General features: G+C 51.8%; 1 protein-coding gene across 1 annotated transcript in view; it reads left to right on the top strand.

Moving 5' to 3' along the window:
* Nucleotides 1-26,840, top strand: part of PDIA5 (protein disulfide isomerase family A member 5) — a 92,248-nt gene that overhangs the window by 10,019 nt on the left and 55,389 nt on the right. The window contains exons 2-6 of the mRNA XM_040250410.1: nucleotides 9,453-9,579; nucleotides 12,694-12,781; nucleotides 22,108-22,191; nucleotides 22,679-22,724; nucleotides 26,069-26,161. Coding sequence (XP_040106344.1) covers nucleotides 9,453-9,579; nucleotides 12,694-12,781; nucleotides 22,108-22,191; nucleotides 22,679-22,724; nucleotides 26,069-26,161 — 438 coding nt within the window. The remainder of the gene's footprint in view (nucleotides 1-9,452; nucleotides 9,580-12,693; nucleotides 12,782-22,107; nucleotides 22,192-22,678; nucleotides 22,725-26,068; nucleotides 26,162-26,840) is intronic.

Below are 26,840 nucleotides of genomic sequence, written 5' to 3'. Positions count from 1 at the left end.
TCCATCCCAGCTGAGTGCTTTCCAGTTTCCCTTTCTTTCTTTAGCACATTTAGCTCCTCAGCTGCAGCTAGTCAGGGGTCCACATTCCAAGGGCCAAGCTTCTGTCTCTGCCACACAAACAAACACACACACATGCACGTGCCATCCAGGCAGTGTTCATTTTTATTTCAAAGGCTGCTGGGTGGTGGACTTTTGAACACTGGGAAATATCAGTGGTAAAATCTTCAAACTTGGTTTGAGGTCAGGCCTTAGCTCCTTGTGAAGAGGGTATTTAGCCATGGTAATTGGTAACAGATGCTTACAATTTGTCCATTTAAGGAGCATAAATTACCTGAATTTAAAAATGAACATTGCTCTCTCTCGCTCTCTTTTTCTCTCTCGTCAGAGACATTCTAGGTATGCATTGCATGCAGAGTTCTCTGCAGATTCTGTAGAATAGTTCTTATTAAAAACTACACAGTGTCAGATGAACAGAGGAGCCAGCAGTCAGTCCGCTCAAAGTGAAGAGGGGAAGATAAGTACTGCTCTCGCTTGGGAAGGTGCCAGTGAATGCTGGATAGATGGTTGAGGGTATCAGGAGGCCTGTAAAAGAGGAGGAGCAGTATTTGGTTGTCTTCTGGGCATCTGGGCATCTCTCTCTTTTTCTTTTTTCTCTTATTTCAGGTGTTTTTTCCCTAACTCTAATTTTGAGATAGAGAAGAGCTGCAAGAAGTGTATAAAGCATTTCCATCTTCCTTTCACTCGATTCCACAAATATTAACATTTTATCACATTTATCATACTCTCCCTCTGCATATATAAAGTTTACAGACACGATTCTCCTTTGTCCCATAAACACTATTGTTTCTTAAGAGGCAAGGACATTCTCTTCTATAACCAGAGAACAACAGTCAAAATCAGGAAGGTAGCTCTTGGCTTAGGACTTGATCCAGAATCACATGTTGGAATTTGAAGTTAATTGTCACGTCTCTTTAATCTCCTTTGATCTGGGCCACTCTCCCAGTCTTCGTCTTCTGGCACCTTGGCATTTTTGAAGAGTGTCCCTCAGTTTTGTTTTGGATGATGTCTCCCTTCCTTCAGTACCTTCTGTCAGGAAACATATGTTCATTTGACCCATTCCTGGTGATGTTAACATTGGTCCCTTAGTTGAGGTTTCTGCCAGATTTCTCTAAAGTTACGTTTTCTTGTAGTGGGGAAATACTTGGAGATTGCTAATTGTTTCCATGATGGTAGCCAAATGATGGTAATTTAAAAAAAGTATTTGTATCAGGCATGCCTATTATGGTTAGAAAAATACACAAAGGAGAAGAACAAAATCTATTCAAGGGCAAAGCCTTACTTTGGTGAATTTTTCTTCCGGTCATCTTCTTAGCATAATTGGCTGTATAGTTGTAATCATACCATGTACATTTTAAATTCTGTTTTAAAAACTTAACATTAAAACAAATATCTTTTCACTGCACAGTCTTTGAAAACATTACTTAAATTCCTGTTTCATTCTGTCAAGTGGTTTATTCTAAGAAACGGTTCCCCCGATGTTGGATGTTCAAGTTGTTTACAATTTCTGACTCTTATGAGTAGGAATGAGTGAGTCATATATGTGTCAGTATCTCTGTGAATTTCCTTGAGACACATTCTCAAAAGTGGAATTACCACGTGGAGGAGCAGAAATGCTTTTAAGATACTTGATTAATTGTGCCAAATAGCTTTTCAAAAGAATTGTACTGGCTTAAGTCTTTGCCAGCACTATATGACAGTTGGGTGTCATATTTTAAGAGATTCACTAATGGTGTTTCTCAACTTTTTTTTAAAAAACTGTGATCCAAAAATCAAAATTTGTGTTGAGATTAATTTCCTGTATTTTGAATTATGAAAGCATAGATATTTATTTCCAAAAGTAAATTATAGTGTAATATGGCACGTTACTCCCTTCAGGCTCTGCCACCCCACTCCTGGCCTTGGGATAGCTCTGGGAAACAGGGAGCATGGGTGTGTCTAGGGCAGACCATTCAGGACATTGAGGGGCTTGGGAGCACGTGAGGATTGGGGAATTTCACCTACAGAATCCTAAGAGTGAATGTGTTTGCTGTCTTCAGAGTGTGGTAGGCGGCAGAATGGCTTGGGAGGGGGAGGGATTTGAACTTTCTAATGACTGGAGCCGTCCAAGATGAAATGGTAGGACATGGACTTCTGTGCATTAACATGCTTAATTTCCACAACCTTCCAGACTCCAGCATGCTGAGCAGCCTCAGGAGATGTTGAGTTCTTGGCTCTGGAGGCTGGAGACGGCATGGAGAAATGTCGAGAGGAGTCTTCTATCTGGAAACCAACCAGCCCAGCTCAACTCTGAGGGATGTCCTGGCCTGTTGGTCTCCTGCAGTGGTCTCTATTTATAGTAAAGGGCTGAGGTTGTGGGGAAACTGAAGAGTTCTTGGTTTTTCTTTCATCTGTGGGTAGCCATCACCAGGTGACCCAGATAGTTGGGATGGGAATAGGCACAGTGAAATCGAGTAACTAGGAGGAACACAGTAAATCAAACCCTTGATAGTCTGTCTCCTTCTTGTAGCAGTTGATCCAAAGTATAATGCATGATTTGATGCTTTAGATGCTTTGAAATATCCCAGCTGGAGTAGTTGTTAATATTTCTTTCTAGTTAAAGCTTTTTTTTCAGTAGGCACTCAAGATCTATTTGCATGTGTGCCAGAAAACCCAGAATGATAGTGCCTCAAAGAGATTCTTTATTCCACTCACATAGAAGTCTGGAAAGGGGTGTTCAAGGGCCAGCATATTCCTCTGTGGTATCATAGTCCCAGGTGCCTTCTATTTTGATAACCCTATGTCTTTAGCAAGGCCTTCCACCTCATTGTCTCAAGGTGGCTGCTTGAGTTCCAGCCATCTTTCCAGATTCTAGGGAGCAGAAAGGAGGAAGGGACTAAGAAAACTCTTAGACTGTCTGTTAGGGACACTTCCTAAAAGTTGCTGCATAACACTTTGGTTTACATTCCTGGGGCTGGAATTTAGCCACTGGGCCACACTTGATGCAGGGAAGACTGAAAGGTTTGACTTTTAATGTGGGTGGCCACATGCCCGAGGCAACTCAGCAGTTTCCTCTTGAGGTGTAATTACCTCACTGTACTTCTCTGGTGGTGGTCACTAGACGAGGTTTGCAGAATATCATAATTGTAAATGACACCCCACTCCAGTACTCTTGCCTGGAAAATCCCATGGATGGAGGAGCCTGGTGGGCTCCAGTCCATGGGGTCGCTAAGAGTCGGACACGACTGAGCGACTTCACTTTCACTCTTCACTTTCATGCTTGGAGAAGGAAATGGCAACCCACTCCAGTGTTCTTGCCTGGAGAATCCCAGGGATGGGGGAGCCTGGTGGGCTGCCGTCCATGGGATCGCACAGAGTCGGAAGTGACTTAGCAGCAGCAGCAGCAGCATAATTGTAAAGGACTTTAGAAATCACTTTCAACCCCTTCATTTTACAGAGAAAGACACAGAGAAGGAGGCATGGCTTGTCCAAAGCCACACAGTCAGTAAATATTAAAACCAGCACAAAACTTGGGTTTCTGACTCTTTCTACCAAACCTCTAGCTTTCAAATACTCAGCCAGCTGGGGTTCTCTGACCTGGGGTTCAGGTCATCTGTTTTTAACCTTATTCCTGGATCCCTTTACCACCAGCTTCCTAAGTTAGATTCTGACATTTCAAAACTATTTTGAGTAAGATGTGGGCTACACTAAATTAAACCAGTTTCTTCACAGCTCCAAACATAAGAAGGCTATCTTTTTTCCAGGTGACAGAGCAAAAAGAAGGTCAAGTTCCACTTCCACCCTTTTTCCTAAATGTTAAACTTCTGTCCTCAACTCTTCTTCCTTTAGCAATTCGCTTTTACATAATTGAATACCTCTGGCTTAATGATCTGCATTGAATGGTGAATCTGTAATAACAGACAGCCTCCTGGGCTATAGAGAATGTGAGGGTGCTGGCATGTACCCCAGAGATCCGGAGCTTTTTAAAGCTGAGGGTGTAATGTGGCAAGGCCTGATCATGTTATCTTCCAGAATTGCATAACTCTGTGTCTAGTCTGGTGGGTGAGGTTAAGTGAAGACAGTGGAAGTTGTGATGCGGTGTGTTAGAATGAGAGGAGGCAGAAGGGAGACCAGACTCTGCACACACCTCTGATGAACCGCAGATTTGGGCTGACTGCCCCAGGGTCTTGAGAAGGGTGGCTGACAGCAGGTGTACTGGGCTTGCAGGAAGTAGAGAGTTGGTGTAAATCCCTGCTGGGACCCTCCTTGCCCATTCTGGAAGATTTTGGCTTTTCCTGGCTGATTTGATTTCCCCCAACCGCAGGAAGGAGGTGCTTCTGAGAAGGGTCCACTTGAGGTGCTGTGAGTCTAGGGATCTTGTGGGGTAGAGGTAAGCCACTACCTCTGGCCAGGACCTGGGAGGCCCGAGCTCTGTGACTTGACCTACTGTGTGACCTTGGTAAGTAAGTCAACCTCTCTGAGCTTCCGTTTCTTCATCTGTAGGATGAGGCTAGTGCCCACTTGTCCTGGAGGGGCAGATGGGCACAAAGCCAGGAAGGACCATCCTCCCTGTGCTGTGTAGCCTGTGGGTCTGGTTCGCTGTGCAGACGGGTGGTTATTCTCGGTGCTGACGCAGGATCTGTGTACGTGCACGTTTCTTCCTGCTTGGATGTGCTGTCCTGCCTGATTGCAGGCAGGGCCCTGAAGAGGAAAAGGTGGTGCTGGGTCTCCGGTTGTCCTTGCTCTGCCTGTGATTTGTCTCACTAATAGTACTAATACAGATAATTACAAGGCTTGTGTGCTGTGTGCCAAGCATAACGTTAGGTTCTCTGTGTAGTTTAACCCCCTTGTTTGATCCTCAGCCAACACCGCAAGGCACGTGTCAGGATTATCTTCTCCACTTTATAGGTGGGGAAATGACACTCGTAACCCCTCAGATCATCCTCCTGCCCAGATCTGAGCCCAGGTTTGTCTGACTCCAGACACAGTGCTCTTCCCATGTGTCTTGGGGGTGGTGAGACCACAGAGGGAGGAGAGCGAGCTTCTTGGCTGGAGGCCCCTGTGTCCGGCAGGCCCTAAAACGGGCAGACACCTATTCAGAAGGTGAGGGGAGAAGCCAATGTCCTCGACCCCATTGCCTCCCCCTGTAGTAGAGGGTGGGGGTGAGGGCCTCTGTGTCGGGCACCCTGAGTGGCTGCTGGGCTCTGCAAGGTATCTTATACTCTGATTGGTGGAGGGGCTCGAGTGGAGCGGGCTGCTTCTCTGATGCTGGGGCCTGGTGTTCTCAGAAGGGTGCTGTGACAGGGGTTGGGAGCTCTGGGGACCAGTACTCTGAAGGGGGGCACTGGCTCTCTGATGCAAGTGGGGCCTGGTTTTGGGGCCTGTGTTCCCCAGCAGTAGAAGAAGGGAATGTCCTTCTCAGGTGTGTTCTGCCCTGCACCCAGGGAGGATTTATGGGTCTCAGCCCAGCCAGTGGGGTAGTTCAGCCCTGATGGAAATACTGTGAAGGCTGAGGTTGGCGAGCAGAAAGAAAGCAATTATTGGAGGAAAGTCAGAAGGAGTTTGCACAGGCAACAGAAGGGGATTTTTTTCTCTTCTTCCTCCAAAGTGAAAGACTTAGGATGTAAAGAGCCTGCCTGCCTGCCAAACCCAGGAACAGCTCCGTGGCTGGCTCGGAAGGTGGCTGGCTTCCTCCGCACACATTGCCCTGTCCCCCTCTGAGGGCTTGACAAAACAGAGTTTGTGCATCACTAACACTGTTATTTTCGCCTTAGTTATTGTTATCAAGGTTTGTGGGTTGTGACTTATGAAGTCTGCAGGAAGGCTCTTGGCAGGGCTATCCAGGGCTCCCTGGAGCTGCATCTTAACGGCGGAAAGGAGTGTGCATGCTGGAAAGGTTGGGATAGACTGAAGCGGAGGAGAAAGGAGAATGCTAAGTGGCTGGAGGAGAGTCCCCTTGCATTTAGAGGAGGGAGGAAAGGGCCGTGCTCCCGCCTGTCCCTGTGGTTGGTTGCTTGCTAAGGTGAGGGTCTGTCTGAGGCCATATATAGGGGCCTCTTACCCTCCTCTCAGAGATACTGAAGTGAGCATCTGAGCTCTTTGCACACCAAGTCCCCTGATTACCCCTGGATCTACCTATCCTGACTGTTTTCCTCTTGTTCCCTTTATTTCAAATCCTCTCCTGGCAAATCCTGCCTCTCCTGTGCCCACAAACGTCCACGCGGCTCCCAACCTTCGGTGGAGACAACCCACCCTTCTCACCCTGCGGCTGCCTGTGCTCCTCCTGCGTGTGTGTGCTTCTCTCTGCAGCGTGGCCTCCCACTGCACTTGGCCTGGCCTTTGCCTGTGTGTCTCCTCCCTCGTCTGCCTTGATGTGGTACTTCCTGCCTTCTTCCCGACCTTTCTCCTGGTCTCTCCTCCTCCTCCTTACTTCTCCCTCTGGACCCTGACCTCTGAGACTTCACTGAGTCTCACTCTCCAGTCTGGAGGACACCTCGGTGGGGCGTCTTGTCCACGCATCTGTGCCTAAGCTTATTGTCACCTTCCTCCATAGAGACAAAAGCCTCCTCTGCCTCTCCGTTCTTGCACTTTTGATTCTTGTTCCATTTGGGTCATTTTGGCTTCTGCTCTCCCTCCCTTGCTTACAGATGAATAGTCACTGAGTTCTGTTGTTTTTCTCTTGAGCCTCGTGGGTTGAACCATTTCTCTTTACTTGGGTGGCCCTCCGGGGAGTCCCTTCACCTCCAGCCTTCTGGCGACTGCTCAGTCTGAGATCACAGCCGATGGGGCTTTCGAGCCAGGCTTTCAAGGTCCCACCCCGCCCACCCTGGACTGGCCCCACCGGCCCTCACCTACCACTCTCCAGCCCAGACCCTCCCTGACTGCCCTGGGTCTGTCTGGTTTCCGTGCTCCCTCTGGGTCTCCCAGGAGCTGTCACAGACTCCCCTTGTAACATGCTCCCAGCGGAGGTCCTCTGCAAAGGTCGAGTGTGGCAGTCGTGCGTGTCATGTTTCTTGTGTTGGACAAACATATCCTAAGGGCTTTCAGGGGGCAGGTGCTCCTAGTTTAGGGAGTGGAGTAGGGATGGGGCAAGGTGAGGAGGAGGTGGACCCTCCATAAAGAGTTCTTAACCAGGCTGGCTGCAGACAGTGCTGTGTTTAAGCCCCAGCCTCAGTGTATTTCTGGTAGACCTGAAGCTGTCTGCTGTGTGAGGGTGAACGCTGGGGCAGAGGCTTTGGTGGTTTGTGTACTCTGAGAGTAGCTGTTGGTTAGAATGTAACCGTTAGATGACCTGAGGGATTCACTGGGCTTTCTAGGAAGGAAGCGGTGGATAAGCCTTGAGACTTGGTGTTCTTGTGGTTTCTGCTGTGCACATTTTGCTGTCGCTTGGTCCAGCTGAATGCTGCTGTTCTGCCTGGGCAGGTGGGCACAGGGTCCGCCATCCCTTCCCCTTTCCTGACCCCCCCAGTCCAGAAATGCAGGTGCCTCTCAGGAGCGCTGATCTGTGGGTCAGAGTCCTGAGGCACTGGGCAAGAGCAACTGTTTCTATTGACTACCCAGGTTATTTGAGGATTAAAAACAGCAGCATCAACATGTTTTTCCAACAGATTCTTTTCTTTTTTCCCTTTAACCATGTGCATTTTGTTATGGACCTTTCTGGAATAACATGTAATAATAAGGTGGAATGGACTTTTTGGTGCACTCTCAAAGCTGCTGTATGGAGGTGGGGGGTCCTCAGGCATTGCGCACGTCCTGCCAGGGCAGAATAAAGGAAAAATCATCCCTGGACAACTCCTTCTGATGGTTTTACTCTGTGGAGAAGGTTAATTTGCTTCCAGTGGCAGATTATATTTAGGAACACTAGAGTATGGCACATTTCTGCCTTCCACTCTGCTGAGATGGAAATTTATATTATATATTACAGTAACTGATACTGTTAGAGTGCTGTATGATTTATAAGGCATGTTCGATAAGTTACCCCCTTTCATCCTCACAGCTGTCCCACGAGGGGAGGTATCATTATCTCTGCATCAGATGCGAAGCACTAAGTCTATAGAAGGTTGAGTGATGTTGCCTGGGCATCTTAGCTATTGAGTGGAGCTCAGACTCAATGCAAGACTTCTGGCTACAAAGAGGCAGTGGCCTAAGGGGACCTGGGGTCATATAGAGAGACGGGGGTTCAGATGCCTGTCCTGCTTCTTATTAGCTATGCAACTTTGGTCAAACTAACTGATCTATAAGATCAAGTGCATTGGATAATCTGTAGTTGCCTCTTCTTACCACATTCCTCCATAACCCTCGTGCGGGGAGTAGGTTAGCAACATTCTGGAAGAGGGAGGGGAAGGTGCTGGGGGGTAGAGGCCTAGAGAAGATGGGTGATCTCAAGGTTCAGTTTGTCTACACCCTGCCTGGTGTCTCCTGGCAGAGCATTTCTTATTCCATCGCTCCAGGTGTTAACCGCAGTATTCTTTGCTGGCTGTGCAGGGGCCTGTTGGCCGGCTGTGTGGGTGAGGGGCTCTGCTGTGTCACAGTTTAGCTCAGACATTTAACAGCCTCCCCTTCCCTGCTCCTGCTTCTAGCCCACCTCTCATGCTGCAGCAGTGCCTGGCACTTCCAGGGCCCAGGGTGTTCAGGGTTTTCTGTGGGAGCATTGGCTTGTTTCTTGTTGGCTGGTCTCCTTAGACATTGGCTAAGTGGGGAAAGTGGAGAACCCCTCACCCACCCATTCATTCCCATCCTGAGTGGGATCACATTAAGAGGTGATCATACTTCTCTGAGGATTTGGGGCTTTGGTGCTTCTAGGCGGGATGGAGTTTTCACATTGCTCCACTGTGTGACATTTAAGGGCAGGGTAGGGTCCAGACCTTGACCTCCCAGAGAGGTCTTGATTGAAAGGGTGGCAGGAACGTCCATGTAGCATGCTTACGCACCCATGCAGTCCATATGGCCTCGTACAAAAAGTGCACGAAGAGGAAGGGTGAGCTGGTGACTGGGAGTGGGCTGGAAGAGTCCCTGTGGGAGGGGTGCTACTTGGAGAGTATGTGCATGAGTGCTAAGTTGTTTTAGTTGTGTCCCATACTTTGTGACCCTATGGACTGTGGTGCTCCAGGCTCCTCTTTCCATGGGATTCTCCAGGCAAGAATACTGGAGTGGCTTGCCATGCCCTCCTCCAGGGGATCTTCCCAACCCAGGGGTGGAACCCAGGTCTTCTGCATTGGCAGGCGGCTTCTTTACCACTAGTGCTGCCTGGGGTTTGGAGAAGGGGTGAGGCAAAAGGCAGGTGTCGGGTTGAGAGGAGGGGTGTACCTTATCCCTCCCCAGTCAGTTGTGCCTAGGGGCAACACATCTGGGGGTGCTTCTTGTCCTCGGGCCCGCTGGAACTCGGGACTCATGGTCCTTGGCTCCTTGATCCCCAGGTGGTTCTGCCGACGTGGCTGTCTTCCGCAAAGTTCTCCTCACTCATCGAGAGAATCTCTGACCCCAAGGACTTGAAAAAACTTCTCAGGACCCGGAATAATGTACTGGTGCTTTACTCCAAATCTGGTGAGTGCCTCTCCTGGCCTTGGGGCCGTGGTCAGGGACACAGTGGGATAGGAAGGAGATGGGGCAGAGGTGGGAGGCAGAGACCCCAGGACTAAAAACTGCTCACCGAGGGTCCTGACAAAGGGGCATTAGTGCTGCTGCTTTGGATCCCTAAGTGGTTATTTTAGTTCCCTTTTACCAGGGTTCCTTAGGAAAAGCCCCGTGGAGTCCCTCAGAGTCTCAGGAGGTAGACAAAATGTGTGTGAAGGAGGCCAGAGGACAGTGACCACCCGGGATGGACTCTCTGGCTGCTGGACAGCAGGCCAGCCCCGCCAGGGCCACACTTCACCAGAGCTGTGGATTAACTGACTGACTGGGCCAGCCTGTCTCCAGCTGAATTGCCCCAGGCATGGGGGCACACACCCAGGCTGGCAGTCCTGGCCTTGCCTGGCCCCAGTCTGTCTCGCTCTGGGGTCAGAACAAGAGACTGAGTTTGGAGTGGGCTCCGTGCTCAGTGTGGGGTGGAAATAGCGGTTTGCTTCTTCTGACCTTGAGGCTGGAGAGGGCATCACAGACGGAGAGGTTTGCTCAGCTCTTGGCTGCGACTTCGAACATCTGACTTGATGCTGTTCCAGCAGAGTTAAGTGTTCTTGCTGCCCTCAAGGATGCCAAGTTTCCTGTGCTCCAGAGAAGCAGTAGCCAGTAGTTGGGGCCAGTTCCGGCACAGCTCTCTCAGCCGCTCATCCTCGACACCCAGCCTGGGGCGGGGGCAGGGAGGTGGTGGTGCTGATGGATCTTCTGGCCGCGTGTCCCTCCTGAGGCCTGTGTCCTCCACACACCCGGCACATGCTGGCCCTTCTAAGGGCCTGGCACACACTCCCAGGGGTTGTTTTTCTGTTGGGAATAGGGGGAAACTGAGGCAGGGGACAGTAAGAGTCTCTCCTGAGGCCTGGGCTCCAGGGCCCTGAACAAGCGTGTCTCAACATCCTCAGGTGCCCCTGGAGCTGGGGGGTCGTCAGCCCACCCAGGAACACCCTCACTTTCTTCCCTGGGCACACCCCTTCACATAAGCTCACCTTCTTAGAAGGGCTCTGCAAGGAACTTCTGAGACACACTCTTATTTGCTGCCTTGCCGTGAGGGAGGCGGAGAAGGCAGTGGCACCCCACTCCAGTACTCTTGCCTGGAAAATCCCATGGACGGAGGAGCCTGGTGGGCTGCAGTCCATGGGGTCGCTGAGGGTAGGACACAACTGAGCAACTCAACTTTCACTTTTCACTTTCATGCATTGGAGAAGGAAATGGCAACCCACTCCAGTGTTCTTGCCTGGAGAATCCCAGGGATGGGGGAGCCTGGTGGGCTGCCGTCTGTGGGGTTGCACAGAGTTGGACACGACTCAAGCGACTTAACAGCAGCAGCATGAGGAGGCAGTGCAGGTTGTCAGGTGATGTCCAGTTTACGAGTGAGGAAATTGGAGCTGCCTGGCCTGAGGTCCACCAGGTGGTGGACGCTAGGGCGGGTCCCTCTGTCCCCTTTTTTTTGCCTGGCCTCCTCTGTTGGAGGCAGGAAGAATGTGCAAAGTCTGCAGTGACGGAAGGCACAGCCACCAGGAAAGGATGCGGAGAGTAGAGAGTGAGGTGAGGTGTCTAGCCCAGGGCTTGAGGGGCTGGGAGTGCTCTTGTTTTCTCTTCTGCCCTGGCCCAACCTCTGTCCCTGCCTCTTGGCAGTGGAGCTCTCAGCAGCCCTGTGCACCTGGCTCCTCCCTGGTCTGGATCTCTGGGCTTGGACCCCAGTGGTCATTTTACCTTCTTGCCTCCGGCCCAGGCCTATCCTGACACTGGGGGCCTCCCATGGCTTCAGGAGCACTGGGTTCTCTCCCCCCTCCTCGTCCCAGCCAGTGCCTCCCTTTCCATGGCTGAAAAGCAGGCTTAGGGACGGGGCTTTATGTGCTCTACTCAAGTTTCCCTCCCCCGCCTCCCGATCCCAGTCTGAAGGGTGAGGACGACCTTTCCCACCTCGGCTGCACGCCCCCCCCCCCCCCCCCCCCGCCGCCATTGGCCTGGGGGTTTCAGGGAGGGCCTCTGTGGGTGGCTCTGTGCAGGGCTCTTGAAGGATGTTTTCTGTTCACTGCATAAAAGGCTCAGCAGGCTTTGTGTTCACAAACAGCTTCCATTATCCACACTAGAAAAGGAGATCTGAGGAGGCAAATAATTCAGATATCATTTCTGCTTGGCTTTGGAACATATCATGCAGTTTCTGGCGGGTGAGGGCGGCAGCCTGCTGTCCCCACCGTGTCTGCATGGGGGCCCTTTCCAGGGAGCTAGCTGACAGGGACGATGGGGGAGCGTGACAGCCCAGCCATAGCCACCAGGCAGTGGAGCGCTGCAGGCTGGTGGCATGGCGATCCTGGACACAGGGGCTCCATGTCTAAGAGCCTGCCCCACTACCGTAGTTTCCGGGGGCTCTGCCCCAATACCTCTTCCTTTCTCACGGTCACTCCGCCTGGCCCTGAGGTGTAGTCCATGGTCCGCAGCTGACCCCCCCGGGGTACTGCCGGGCTGGGGAAGCAGGCTGTGAGGGTGAGTTGGGTACATTTAGTGTGGGTCCATCAGAGACCAGAGTCACAGGTAAACCTCATTTAATCACTGTGTTGTGCAGAGCCCCTAGGTGAGTGTGGGGCGCACAGGTGAAGGAAAGGTCTGGTCCCTGCCCTTGTCAGTTCCCAGGTTGGGCACCAGGACAGGCAAGCGTGGAACCAGCAGACTCGTTGCCTGCTTAGTTATAGAACTGTAATTGTTTGGTTATAGAATTTTCAAAATATGTCCCAGAAAGGTAATGAGTCAGAGATTCTACAGGGAGTTGAGGATCTATCGGAGAGACTTGGCAGAGTGAGGTGTGAGGCGTGGCTTGAAGGAGGGGTGACGGGTTCTGTGTCTGTGAGGGTGGCGGGAGCGGGGCTTTCTGAGAAGAGCTGGATGGTCCTCAGTTAGAACCATTGCCCACAGGGATGTATTCTAGCTGGCGCTCAGAACCTCGCCTCTAGGACTGGCCTCCGTCCTTCCGTGCCCGAGGCAAGATGGCAGGGGTGGGGGCAGTGTGCTTGGGTACAGGTGTTTATTTATTTATTTATTTTACAGAAGCTGCAGCTGAAAGTCATCTCAAGTTACTGTCTACTGTAGCCCAGGCAGTGAAAGGACAAGGCACCATCTGCTGGGTGGACTGTGGGTATGATCCTGGGGACGTGGGACAAGGTGGCTGGAGGGCGAGGGGTGGGCTCTGGTGGGTGGGGTGGGAATTGTTCCTGATTGATATTCTGGGAGAGGAGGTATGATGGAGAGACAACTGCTGAAGGACGCCCTCCCCCGAAACCCCCCAGTGATGCCACAGGACCGCTATGGGCTGGAGAAGGGTAGGTGTGGCTCCCCCTCCTGTCTTTCCCCACCCCTCTTCTTCTCTTTTACATAGTACTTTTACTTGTCACTCTGTTGTCATGCACTTGATTTTTGTCTTCTCAGAGGGTGGCAGAAGGAGCCTTGATGCCCCAAGAGGCAAGATGGTTTTCAGGGCCACTTGGTGGGCTTGCTTATGGGGGGTGTCTGCGTTGAGAACTGTGTGCCTTACCCGCAGCCCAGGCCGTTCACGGGGGTCTCCAGGGCCCACAGGGCACAACTGGGGAGTCAGCTGGCAGACCTGTCTGTTGCCCTGGCTTCCGAGGAGGCTCCGTCACACGGGTCAGTCCTGGACAGGTGGCTGAGTCCTTCCAGCTCTTTCCTCTGGCCTGTGCCCCTACCCCAACATGTCCCAATGACAAGGCTGTGAGCTTCTTCTCCTCCTGCTGCCCCTGCCCCCTCCCAGAGACTCTGTGTCAGCGTCACGGGGGCAGAATCACACGCCAGCCCACAGGAGGCCCCTTCTGAGTGTGGCAAAGCGAGTGCTTTAAACTCCTCAGATCCTTCTACGTCTGGGAGTTTTAAGTCCATGATGTTCTCGGCTTCCCTTCCTTTTCCTCATTAGGGATAATTGCCACATCTCTCCACATTCAGCACTTTTGCTGCTGGGATTTATATACACACACCTCTTGTCACATAATTAGTTCCCAATTGGGCATAGATTGGCAAAAACAGAGCAAAGGCAGATAGACAGTGAAACATATGGAAAAGGTCGGGAAGAATAGGTTTGTTCTTTGCACGTTTGTTGAGCACTGTCTGCCTGCAAGGCACTGCACTGGGCGGACACCAGCATTTACATGTCCTTCTGATCGAGGACAGGAGGTGTTCCCAGGGCCGCTGGGTCCTCACCTGGACTTGGGGTTTATTGGGAACGTGAGTTTGGGAGAGCAAGGGAGAGGGTCACAGGTACTACTGCGGTTCTGTTAGTCTGGGGACGAGGTAGTACTCTCCTGGGAAAGTGGCAGTTCTCCTGCATGGCCCATGAGGGTCTATGTAACCTTTAATATCTCTGTCCTTGCCTCAGTCACAGACCCTTTCCCACTCTGTGGGTTCCAGGAGCTGTTAGGGGCTCCACTCCAGTGCAGTCTTCTCCCTCTTCAACCTAAGTTCTCAGTGGCTGTTTTGCAAATAAACTTCTGGGACACAACTGTTTTATAAGTTGGTAGCCTCAAGCGAGTCCTGCCTGTCATTGGAGAGAATTGATAGTCATATTTTGACAAAGCACTGAATGAGACCAGAAGAAGTCTTCGTCAAGCCGTGTTTGCTGGTGTGTGTGTGTGTGTGCGCGTGCGTGTGTGTGTGTGTGTGTGTGTGTGTGTGTGTGAAGTCTTCATCAAGCCGTGTTTGCTGGTGTGTGTGTGTGAAGTCTTCGTCAAGCTGTGTTTGCTGATGTGTGTGTGTGTGTGTGAAGTCTTCGTCAAGCTGTGTGTGGGTGTGTAGTGTGTGTGTGTGTGCGCATGTTGACGAGATTTCAGTTGTTGGTTACTTCTAGTTCAGAGTGGGTCTGGAAGTGTTCTTGTCTCCCAGGTTTGTCTCTGTCTCCTGTATTTCACCAGGACTGCTCTGTGTGACTGGCAAAGTGATGGAGCCCGTTAGAGGGGATAGGGTGCTCTGGAATCTCCATACCAAGCCAGTGGAGCCTCATCACAGGGAGTTCTTCCCAGGCTTGTAGGTGGCGGAAGTGGGCAGAAGAGCTTGGTTTAGGTGGATGGACCCCATCCACCTGGGTCCATTCACTTGGGCACTTACTCTGTGCTTTGAGGCACAGACCTGGCTAATAGTGTCTGTGAGGATTGCAGTGTGCAAGGAGGCAGCAGACATCTAGCCAGGTGCTTACAGTCATCTCATTCATTCTGCCTAGAAAGGTTGAAGAAAAGTTCACAGGGGAGGTTGAGTTCAGACTTGGGGCACGCCTTCAGAGGACCAGGTCTTTCACGTGCCCTGGCCTTCCCTGCAGGCAGCTCCCTGTGGTGTGGCCCTGCGGGTTGTCTAGCCAATGGGTCTGGAGGTGACAGTCCTGCCTTGCTCCCTGGACAGGCAGGACTGTGTGGGGCTGGGCTTAGTGTGTAAAGACAGACTAAGAAGAGAACTGGGGGCTCATTTGGAGACATAATGTCTGGAGTCAATAAAAAGTGCCACTGGGAGAGAGAATCCTGTGACTTGATGCTCTAAGATGAAGATCTAGGGGGCAACTTACGACTTTAAAGAGGTAACCTGAAGACAAAGGGTTGACTGTTCACATAATTGCTACTCAACTCATGCCTCTAAGAGGAGGCATAAGCTGAAATATTAAGTAGCTTTTAAAAGTTTAGATAAGTAGGTGGATTATGGAGCTATAATGGATGATGTTGGAAGCCAGAATATCAGAAGTAGGATACAACTAAATCTTCCCCAGAACAACCACAGGGATAGAACTGGGAGCTCTGGTCCATGCGGGCCACCCTGGGTGGCAGGGCACGGACCACCATTACACAGGGAGATCCCCATGGATGTGAGCTGGAGAACCCTTTCTGCTCAGCTGCTCCTGCTCAGGGATTTCCGAACGTGCCCCATAAATCATTAGGGGAACCTAGTGTGTTCTTTCCAAGCCCTGTGATGACAGCTCTCAACCGTCGCCCTAACAGCACTCAGCTGTGTTCGTGAGTCTGAATGAGATGCCCCTGGGGTGGGCAGATGGAAGGGCAGAAATGCTCCGGCGAGTGCTCTCCACTGCTCTGCAGGCGTGTGAGCGGGGGACCATAGGTGAACAGCTGGAGCATGGCTGCCCGTGCATGGGCCCTGCTGCGTGTGGTTCCCCACGTCTGCGTCCCACCTTGCCAGCGAAGGGATGGAGGCAGAATGGGGATGCCGGGACTTGGGGTGGGATGATGGCCCCTCTGCTTTCCTCCTTTAGAAGGCAGGTGAGGGGGCCAGGGGGCATCCGGCGAAGAGAAGACAGTGCTCCAGGGTGGGGAGTCTGTAGAGTGGTGTGCAGTAATGACACAGCCCCTGGCTGAAGGGTCAGCTCAGCTACTTACTAGCCCAGTGACCCTGGCCAGGTTGCTTACCCTGAATCTGTTTACTCATCTGTAAAATGGGACAGTAATACATACTCTGCTTTCTTTCTGGGTCTGTGGTGAGGATCAGGTAAATGAAAGTTCTTTGTAGAATAGAATTTAAATCTGAGATCCCATTCTACTCTTTTTTATTTTTCATCTGGGCCAGGTTGGTAGGGCATCAAGAAGCTGGAGGGAGGGAGATGATATATTTGTCTTCAAGAGCTTTTCCTTGGGTGAGGACCCCTTGGTCATTGTGAGGATGCCTCTGAAGAGAGATGAGTCAGCTGCAGTGCACAGACTGTTCTGTTTGGACCCTTAAGAACTATGGGGTGCTGTGAAACTTGTAGGACTGCAGATTTGAGCCCTGGCTTTGAGCCTAGGCTCTGACAGCAAATAGCTGTGTGACCTTTGGCAAGTCACTGCCTGTCTCTGGGCTTCGGTCTACTCTTGTGTGAAACATGGAGTTGAATCTTCCAAGCTGCTCTCATCCCTACATAGCCTGGTTGAGAACATTCTGGAAGCTACCAGGCTCTTATGTGTATACACATAGGTGCCTGTATGTATGCACATACAGGCCCGTGTATTCATGTAAGTGTGTGGGAGGCTTCTGGTCTTCATGTCTCTCCCAGCCCTAGGTGTCTGCCTCTGACATCCCTCCTGTCCTTCCCTCTCAGCCTCTCTCCCCTCTCCTCCTGTGATGGTTTCTCTTGCCTCTTCCTATCTCTGGTCCCTGCCCATTCTTTTGGTCTTTTTCCTCCTCTCTTCTCTATGTGGATATTGCTTCTCTTTTCCTTGCTTTTCAGGCTCTTTCCTCCCTACCCCTGCCTGCACACCCACAGCCACACACACCCTTCTCTGCCCGTTTTCTCCCAGGCCCCGGGCCTGTAACTTGTTGCCCTGAGGTGTCTGTAGGCTTTCTGGCCTCCGTCCAGGGACCTGTCAGCTCTCCCTTCCCCTCACTCTACCTCCTGGCTCAGATCTCGGCAGCCACACTCGGGTTGGCTGGTGGTACTTGTTCAGCTCTTAAGTGGGTTGTGTGTGAGGGAGTTGGTATTCCCTGCGTGCTCTGCAGCCTGGCATCGGGCTCGGCCTTGGCTTGGAGTGCTCCTGTCTGGGCAGCAAAGCTGGAGCCAGCAGGCAGGACCTGTGCCCGGCATGCTGATTCCAGGGGCTGATTCTCACTGGGCCGAGGCAGCCTTATGGGGTGCTTGCTGCTTTCTTCTCCCGAGGGTTAAGGTCGTTATGTTACGGCATTTCCCTTCTTCCCCGCTCTCATTCTCCTATCTGCTGTCTTTCCCCAGGAGCAGCACTGGCTTCCCAGATCCGAGATTGGGGGCCTGCCAGGGCAGGCATGACATATTTTGAAGCCCATGTTTTCTTCCAGAAATTATTTGCTCCTTTACATGTAAGCATGTTGAATTACCATGGGATATAAAGGGGGCTTCCAGAAGAGGTTGTCGTGCTTTTGTTGTAGCTTCAGACACCTCCTGGCATGCTGCCATGCTCTCATGAGGGTGCTATGTCCCCTCCAGAACTGCTGGGCTGGGGAAGCAGGTGGAGGATGGGATGACACACTCCTCTTTCTTGTATCCTATCTCTCTTATGAGCTCTGCTGGGTGATTCATACTCGATCAGGTGCCTTCTTGAGGTCATACCCAGGAGGACAGGCAGACCTGGGAGGATCCTGCTGTGGGAGTCCTGTTGTCAGCAGGGCTAATGACCAGGTCCCCAGGTCCTGGCAAACTGGAGGCCCAGCTCTTCCAGGGCTGTTTTCTGCCTCCCGGCTTTGTCTGTCAACCCATTCCTTCCATGTTGTCCTCCCCAAGTCACTCTGATGCTGTTTCTTGCTCACTCGCTCATCTCTCATTTTCTTCATGTCTCTGAAGCGGGGAACATGTCCCACCTTTCCTCTCCTCCCCACCCTCAGGGTCACAGGTGCATCTGCTCAGAATCCTGCCGTGTTAGACCCAGCGGATGGGGTCTCTTCTTTGGTGGGGAAACGGACCCCAGGAAGGCTGAGTGGGCCAAGGGCACACAGTGTCCAAGACAGGCTGGGGGTCCTTATAGTCTGTTTTCTGCCTGCTGCAGGAGGCTGCCCAGGGTTTGAGTGGATGTAAGGTTGTTGCCTGGCCAAGCGAGGATCTGGTCGTGAGTTAGGAGAGAGATGATGGAGGTTCAGATCTTTTTTTGAATCTCCACCATCTGTCCTGGCTTCTGGCTCCTGGTTCGTCCGTCAGGATGCAGGCAGCCTGCCTTGGTGTTTTAGTAATACTCGATCCCGTAGAGGGATGGAAAGCTCTGTCCAACTTGTGTGACAACTCTGCATTTTGCAGCTGGGGAACCAGGGTCCTACTGGAGGTCACAGGCTGGCTAGTGGCAGAGCCAGACGTAGATGCCCAGTCGCTGCAGCTGCGGCCACTGCAGGAGGGTTTCCTACTTAGGCTGTGACTTCTGTAAATCGAGTACCCGCTTTCCGAGGCTCCAGCACCTTACTTCTCTCTCTTCCTGCTCTCACCCTCTCACCTTGTATCTCTTGTGGGTCTCTTGAATGATCCTCATTGCATGTGCAGATCTAGTAAGCACAGCACTGTGTACCTGCAGCCACTCTCTGCACTGCTGGCCAGCGACCCACAACAAAGTCGAACAAAAACACTGGGCTGTCTGTCTGGGCTGGGGATGGGGAGGGAAGTGTGAAAAGGCCTCGGTGATCTTCCTCCACATTCTCTGTAGAGCAGAGTCCAGGGAGGCGGGGGAAGAAGGGATGTGGCAGGTCAGGGGGTGAGTAACCAGTAACCAGGCAGAGGACGGTGAGGCGCCAGCAGAGAAGGCTGGTTCCTGCAGGACAGTCTGGGGAGTTACAGGTGAAGACCTTTGCACGGCCAGCCACTTTCTGTGGTTGTCCCCTCCCTCTCATCCTAGCAAAGCAGCTCATTCCCTGCTGTCTGCCTTTGTCTCCTCCCCCGCCAGAGCATTAGTCATTGGCTAGGGAAGGGCGGTGCACAATTAACTGTGAAATCTATCAACCCAGATCCTTTTAAGTCCCTGAGCTTAGGTAATTTACCCCCTTCTTGAACTCTTATGACTTTTAGTGTACTGCACAGTTAGTGCATATGCGCGCGCGCGCACACACACACACATATACACTCTGAGAGTCAGAATCGTAGGAAGAGGGGGAGCCGATATGAGAGCGCACTGTCAGGAATTGTCACCTGGCAGGATTCCTGGAGCTAAGTAGGCAGGGCCCAGGGAGCCAGCCATGAGCGCCTCATCCCAGCACGACAGCCAGCATCACTCACTCACTCGCTCAGGCTATTTATAGAGCGCCTGCTATGTGCCAGCAGCCGTTGTAACCCTGGGGAACCAGCCATGAACAAAACAAAGCCATCGGCTTGGTGGAGCAAACCTTTCTGATGGGGGTGACAGTCAGTGGATGTATTGGGGGAAGGGCAGAGAGCCAGTGGGGAAGGGCGGCGGCAGTGCCAGATGAGGGGGGCTGAGGCCCTGGGATCTGAGAACAGAGGTGCTCAGAGAGGTTGGGAAGTCGGCTCCCCACCCACCGCCCTGGGTGCCTGTGCGCCAGTGTGTGTGTGTGCGGGGGGGGGGGGCGCGGGGGGCAGGGGTGGCTGTGGTGTGTGGAGCAGAGGAGAGGAGAGGGTTGCGGAGTCAGCCTGAGGGATCCTGTGGCCAAGATGGAGTTGTGGTTGCTGGACGGTCATGGGGTCAAAGGCTGGCTGTGGGCGGGGCTGAGCATGCCGGTGAGGAACTTCCATGCCCACCCCCCAGCTCCACCCAGCTGCTTTGGGATGATACTCCTAAGCCTGGCCTGGGTTCCCCGGGACAGCAAGGCTTTTTTCCAAGGAGTAGGCTTTTTCCGCATAGCTGGCCGGGGTTGGGGTAGCAAAGACTAGACCCAGTCTCTCCTTTCTCTGCTTCAATAAAATCACAGGAAGAGGCTGCCAGCCAGGCTCCACGAGGAGAGTGCTGGTATGAGGCTGCCTTGCAGTCTGGGTGCCCCTGCTGGATGCCAGCGTAGGGCAAGGGTGCCGCAGGCACCTGGACCTGGTTTCTGCCGTAGCTGCTATTTGTTGTCATGTTTGAGTGGACAGTCGGTGGTCCCAGAAATCGTTGCATGAAGCAGAACAAAGCCGGACAGGGAAAGTGCCAAGGGAATGGTTGTAAACAACCCAGTTGAGCCCTCCCGTCTTCCTTGGGGCACGGAAAGGGCGCCTCAGACTCAGTTGTCAAACAGACCCTGCTGCCTGTCCATGTGGCTTCATCACAGAGCACTTGCGGGACGGGCAGACTAGATGGTAATCACCACCGTCAGTGGGTGCGTGGCTTCGTGGCTGCACGTTACAGGGCCCCCTGAGGCACTCTCTTGGCCCTTCTGGGTGCCCTCCGCACCCCAGCTTGTCTGTCCTCTCTGGACTCCCTATCTTAAAAGGTCCTCACCTCCCCGGGGGAGCAGCCATGGCCACATCATTAGCCTTCCTTCCTGAGATCAGTGTGCGTTTTTTGAGTTCTCTGTGTGCTGGGGCGGTGTTGTGGCTGGAAGCTGCAGGGGCTACAGTGATGCCCGCTACAAGTAGGACTGCATAGGGAGGGATGGTGTGGAGGTTTAGGGGGGTCCCTGAGAGTGCCTGACACACCCTCTCCAACTCACGCACCTGGCCAGCAAGACATGCTTCTTGAATTGCAAATTGCATATTCACACTTGAAATGAGGTTCCATAGTGTTGCCTGTCCATTGTGAGTGTGGCTTTTAGAATTGAGCTGAATGGTGTAATTAGTCCATCTGCTCCAGGGCTGGTACACAGCTGTGTGAAGCTGATGGCTGTCAAAGGTGAACAGGTGGGCGCTGACAGGACTTACCTCAGGTGGTGGTCATACCAGGTAGAACAAAGTTTCTCATGCAGTGTAGTCAGCTGGGATTGGTGCAGGGTTGGGGGTGCTGAGAGACCCTCACTGAGTCCACTGAGATGTGGGGAGAGGGTCCTGGCATAAGGAGCAGGGCTGTATGAGTGAGGTAGCTGGTTGCCTCTGGTTGGAAGTTGGGAAGACTTGGCTGAGTGTGGTGAGGTCATAGGGAGGCTGCGAGAACAGGTGAGGTCTATGAGGGGGCTGATGCAGGGCACAGGGGAAACCACGCCTCATGGGGGTGGGAGAGGGGTTGGAGAGATGAGGGAGAGCCAGGCAGGGTGGCAGAAGGCATCAGATCACCTGTGAGCCTCCTTAAAACACGGTTGCATGAGAACCCGCTGGGTGTTTTGATTGAGTAGGTCTGGGAGGGGGCTGAGAATTTGCACTTCTGACAGGCTCCTGGGCTGTGCTGATACTGTTGGTCCAGGGACCACATTTTGAGATCAGAGGTCTAACAGAATGGGAAGCAAGATTAGAGGGGTCAGGCATAAGCACTTGGGGAATAGTGGATGGCACCCAGCCGATGCTTCTCGTTAGAAGAGCTGCAGGAGTGTGATCCTGCAGACGCCAGCACCTCACTGAACCTTTCGCCCTTCTCTCTCTGGCTTTTATCAATACCTGATCAGATTTTGTAACTCCTTCCACATCATAGAACATTTCTCTCCTACCCTGGTCTGGTGGTGGCACATGCCGCACGTCAGAAGTTAAAAAACAAAAAACTCACTGGGGCCACAGGTGGAGCTTCTGAGTCATGGTCTGCGAGAGGGTCAGGGAATCAGTATGTTTGAGAACTTCCCCCAGGTGATTCTAATGAGCAGCCAGGATTGGGAACCACTCCCCTGAGCTGGTTTTTCTTACAATGTACCACCTGCCCACTAAGCTTTTAGGGAACTTACTTTGTCCGGATATATGATATGTCCTCCCCATCTGCTTGCCTCTGTCTTTCCAGATCAGTCCCAATCCTGCTGGTTTCCCTCCTTCCACCAGTTCTCTGAGAACTCATTTGTAGTGAGGGCCTCACTTGCTATTGAGAATACCAAGTTATCTCCTTTACTCTTAGGTCACCAGCAGATTCTCCTCTGTCAAAAACCTTCACGAGGACTTTAGGTAACAAGTGTCTTTTCCCCAACATTTGTATCTTTCAGTGACGCAGAAAGTAGAAAATTGTGCAAGAAGATGAAAGTTGACCTGAGTGCAAAGGACAAAAAGGTTGAATTATTCCATTACCAGTAAGTACACATAGACTTTTCCAATTTCCAAATAAATGCTGAAAGCTTTCATTGGTATTCTCCACAAACCACAGCTTTTAGTGAGATTAATTTTATTTCAGAATGATTTTTTTGTGTGTTTACAATTATTTCTTAAAAAAAACCAAACTTAAGCTGTGTTCAGCAGCTGAATCTTACTAAGATTCTGCAGGAAACCAAAAGGTTAAGTGTCTTCACGTGAGTGCGTGCCAAGTCGTTTCAGTCGTATCTAACTTTTTGTGATGCTTTTGACCGTAGCCCACCAAGCTCCTCTGTCCATGGGATTCTCCAGGCAAGAATACTGGAGTGGGTTGCCATGTCCTCTTCCAGGGAATCTTCCCTGCCCAGGGATTGAACCCAAGTCTCTTATGTCTCCTGCAGGCAGCTTCTTTATCACTAGCACCACCTGGGAAGCCCATGTCTTCATAACCAATCCTAAAGTTAACACCTTTTTCTCCTGTTCTCACAGGGATGGTGCATTTCATACTGAATATAACCGAGCTGTGACGTTTAAGGTAAATTTCCCCGCCTTGTTCTCAGCAGAGGAGGAAGGGCAGAGTGCACAAATGCCCTTTTGAATGATCTGAGGGAGTCTCATCTGTAGAGCATAGGTCAGCAGAATGCCTGGAGAAGTTTGTAGCTGTGAAACCAGTGGGGATGACCTGCCGCTTTGTAGACAGTTTGTGACTCTTTCAGTGAGAGACATCTGACATCACTCTGTCCAGTGAGACGTCTGACATCATGCCCTCCTCTGCAGAGGCCAGAGTCTCCCTTCAACTGTGGTCCAGAGCCCTCCTTCACCTCTGCAGTCATGTCCCTGGGGGCTGCCCATAGGCCTGAGGGGGCCAGCGGTGCCCAGGTTAGCACAGCCTGCAGTTCCCGGGCAGGGCAGCAGCTTGGTCCAGATGAGATGCCCACGTCACTGAGCCATTCTTGGCTACAAATCTGATTCAAAAAGAGATAGAAAAGCGTCAGTGAAAATAAGAATGGAGATTCTCTGCCCTGCAGGTGCTGTCCTGTCTCCCCTGGCAGCTCTCCGGGGCCCGAGTCCTTCCACTACCCTTGGTTCTCCTCCTCCGTGTTCCCTTCCTCAGATCATTCTTCTCCTGATCTGGTCCAGGCGGCCTCCCCTGCCCTGGCTAGGGCCGTGTGTTCCTTCTGTCGCAGCATAAGTTGAACCCACCCTCTCTGATTCTCCTGCTTAGACTGCATTAGAGCCTGGGCTCCTCTCTCTCTGTGTCTCTCTTTCCATCTGTTTCCTTCCATTCTTTTCTGTCTGTCCATCTGTTTGTGTGGCTGTCCATGCTCTTCTCCCTCTGCCTCTCTCCCCCTACCTCCCTGGTCATTTCTTGTTTATCCATCAACTCTTGTTTTTTTTAAGTTGCCGCAGCTTTTACCTAATACAGACAGCCTGATTACTCATCATCTTAACACCTACTTAGACACTTAAAGATAATTCTACCAACTAGAGTTGCTTAACCCCTCTTATTCTCTGTTAAGATGTCAGCGGAAGTGGTAACACATGCTCCTCAGATGTGGAAGCTGGGTGGTGTTGGGGCATTGCTGATAGAAGTGGTGGGGCTTTTTGGTTTTTGTCTGGAGGTTGTGTTCAGTGTATATTTAGCTGGCCCTCTGAGGAGTCTGTCCTGGGCTTGAGGAGCAGGGAATAGCAGCTTCTCAGAACTGCAGTGGCAGGAGAGACACCCAGGTAGGTGGTCTGGACCTGCCTGGGTCGGAGAGGCCGAGTCCTGGCTTCTGTCCACCTTCTCACAAAGACCAAGTGTATGGGATCTGCTCACTCCCGTCCTGCCTGTGATCTTGGCATCAAGGAGCTGGAGAAGTGGCTGAGCATGGTGCAGGGTCAAGGTCCTAGGTAGGGAGAGGGCATCCTTGGTCCCAGGGTCCCCGGAGCCCGTGGGGCCATCAAGGATTGGGGAGGAGTCCCTGGGGTTCTCTAGGGTAGGGAGGTGTGGTGGTGGAGCTCCTCGTGGCTGCCCGACAGCTCCAGCTTCTCAGGGAGAGCAGCCGTGAGCGAAGCCCTCCTTGGTCTCGGGCCCGTTTTCCCTTCAGGGTTTCTCCTGAGCTTCTATTTCTGGAAAGATGGAGGAGTCCCCCAGCAGGGTGGGTGCACAGTCTGGCTGTTGTTGCTGTCCCCTGTATGGTTCAGAAGGGGCCTTGACGCCAAGGCAGGGGTGGGGTGCTAGTACTTTAACTCGGCTGGTGCTGGCACAGGCCAGGAGTGCCACCCCCCGCCCCAGGGCAGTAGTTCCTACCTACTTTGAGTTCCTATCCTACTGAGAATCTCCTGGAAGCTGTGGGCCTTATCCCTAGACACTGTGCATACATACATTGGAGGGAGTGTTTTCCCATGAGTCTCGGGCTGCACAGACTGTTGAGGTCCACGGTGCACCCTAAGTTGATAGCATCTGCACCAAGCTTTCTGGAACAGCAGGCGGGTGGGCTCCCATAAGCATCTTAATCACATGGCTCGTAGGCGTGCCCTGTGGCTGTGGGTGAGTGTGGCTTCAGGGCAGCCTTGCTGGCCTCACTTTGGCTGTTATCATCCCAGTGAAGCTTTGACAAGGTGCTGAGAGAAGGCTGATCCGCCTCTGCCTGGTAGGAACAGCCATCTTCTCTTGCCAGAAGGCGTTTCATAGCTCTGTTTGGACAGACAGGGACCACTATCTGAATGAAATTCTGCGAAGTCCTGGCTGTCTCCCACTCTCCCATAGAGCTCTTTCCAAAAAGGAATTTCTAAGAAATAGCAAACCTCCCAGGTCCTCTGTGTGCAAACCGGTGGGGGGCTGGATGCACAGCCGCACTCGGGTTTTTCCGTCCTCACCACAGACCTCCCTCCCTCCCCAGCACACACGTGGCACACCCAGGTCATCATCTGCTCACAGGAGCATGCTCAAAGCGGGCAGATGTAACGGAATCTTGCATCCAGGTGCAGAACACTGAGGGCTCATCTGATGACAAGGAGGCCACCTCTCCAGGGTTGGAGGGATAGAGGCTCAGCTGGGTTTTGGTACCCGGTCCTGGCTCTCACAGGCTTTGAGCAGCATTTCTCAGATGACTGTTTGAAAGCCAAGGGAATGCAGCTTCCGTCGTGTGGCTGGTGGGGAGGGGAGCGGAGGGATTTGTCCCCCCGACCCCCACACATTCCTGCTCCATGTATGTCCTGCCCAAGGGGAGCAGAGAGCTGAGTCAGTTGTCCACAAGACAAAGGCTAGTTAAGCCCTTTATCCTGAAGGTCTTGGTCCGTCTAGAAAAGTGTTTCTAAGGAGAGAAGTCCAGCAACCAGGGGGCCACAGTTATGAGCACCTTGCCTTGGGGGGCTTCCCACCTGCGTCCCAGAGAGGAGGATAAGGATTTAATGCCCTCCCAAAACAGTTTAGATCATGAAATACCAAGCAGGTTACAAGCAGGCGTGATTAACTTGCTTATGCCATTGACAGTTTTAATGGCTGTGTGAATGTGTAAGTATCTTACATTGCACGGGACTGGAGACCTTTATTCAGACTGATCAGGGAGACTTTCTGGAAGAGAATTTATTAGAAGCATGTGCCTCTGTTTTGAATAAGCCAGCTAGTTGTCTCAAACTTCCTCTCTCTTGTCCCTGAAGAAGCATTATAGGTGCCAGTGGACCAGAGTGAGTGTCATGTGGGGTGCATTTTTAGGGTGCTTAGCAGTGCTGCCAATGGGTGATGGCATGGCACACCCCAGTCATTTGCCCACAGGCTGCGGGCTTCCACTTTCAGGCACCGTAGTCTCCAGGTAGGGGATGGGGCAGGTTCCTGATCCCCTCACCTCTTTTCCTGGCTAAAATGAGTTTTCCCTTCTCTCCCCTTTTCCTCAGTCCATAGTGGCCTTTCTGAAGGATCCGAAAGGGCCCCCACTGTGGGAGGAAGATCCTGGAGCCAAAGATGTTGTCCACATTGACAATGAAAAGGTAATTTTTCCATGTCAATTCTGATGGGCTTTGGAAGCTTCCCCCCAACCAGGGTCCCCCAGGAGAGATGACTGAGGAACTGAGAAATAGGAATATTATGGAACCTCCAAGGGGCCAGGCCCTAACATTTGGTTTCCCTTCCGAGCTCTGAGATGGAAACAACAGGAGATTAGCCACCTAGGAATTCTGTTTTCCACTGCCTTATATAATGTATTTTAACATGTGTACATTTTCCTTATAGGGACATTTAAATGTTTCTTTCTCATTATATAATGTGGTTGTTGCCTTTGTGTTTTTTGGTATTATTTCTAAGGTGGATATTGTGTTTGCTTTTTTTCTTGTTGTTTAAAAATATCTGAGAGGTTTGGGTTGGATTTTCAGAGACTTGAGTCAGGTCTTTACAATTCTGGGTCACTGTGTTAATTTAGAACAAGTTCAGTTTCTGGGTTTGGCTGGGGTGGGGGGTGGAAGGGTAGTTCTGAAGTCTAGTCTGCATACAACCCTGAACCTCTTCCCTTCGAAGCCTGCCCCACAAGACCTAAAGGTGCCTCTTTGTCCATGAGTGCCTGTGTTTTTATCATATACACACATGACCTAAAGTGCCTTTTTGTCAATGAGTGCCTGTGTTTTTATCATACACACACATGACCTAAAGGTGCCTCTTTGTCCATGGGTGCCT

Source organism: Oryx dammah, unplaced genomic scaffold (genome assembly GCF_014754425.2).
Source record: "Oryx dammah isolate SB20612 unplaced genomic scaffold, SCBI_Odam_1.1 HiC_scaffold_2, whole genome shotgun sequence".
Taxonomy (NCBI): domain Eukaryota; kingdom Metazoa; phylum Chordata; class Mammalia; order Artiodactyla; family Bovidae; genus Oryx; species Oryx dammah.
The sequence above is the reverse complement of the archived record's forward strand: the minus strand, read 5'-3'. Positions and strand labels throughout refer to the sequence as shown.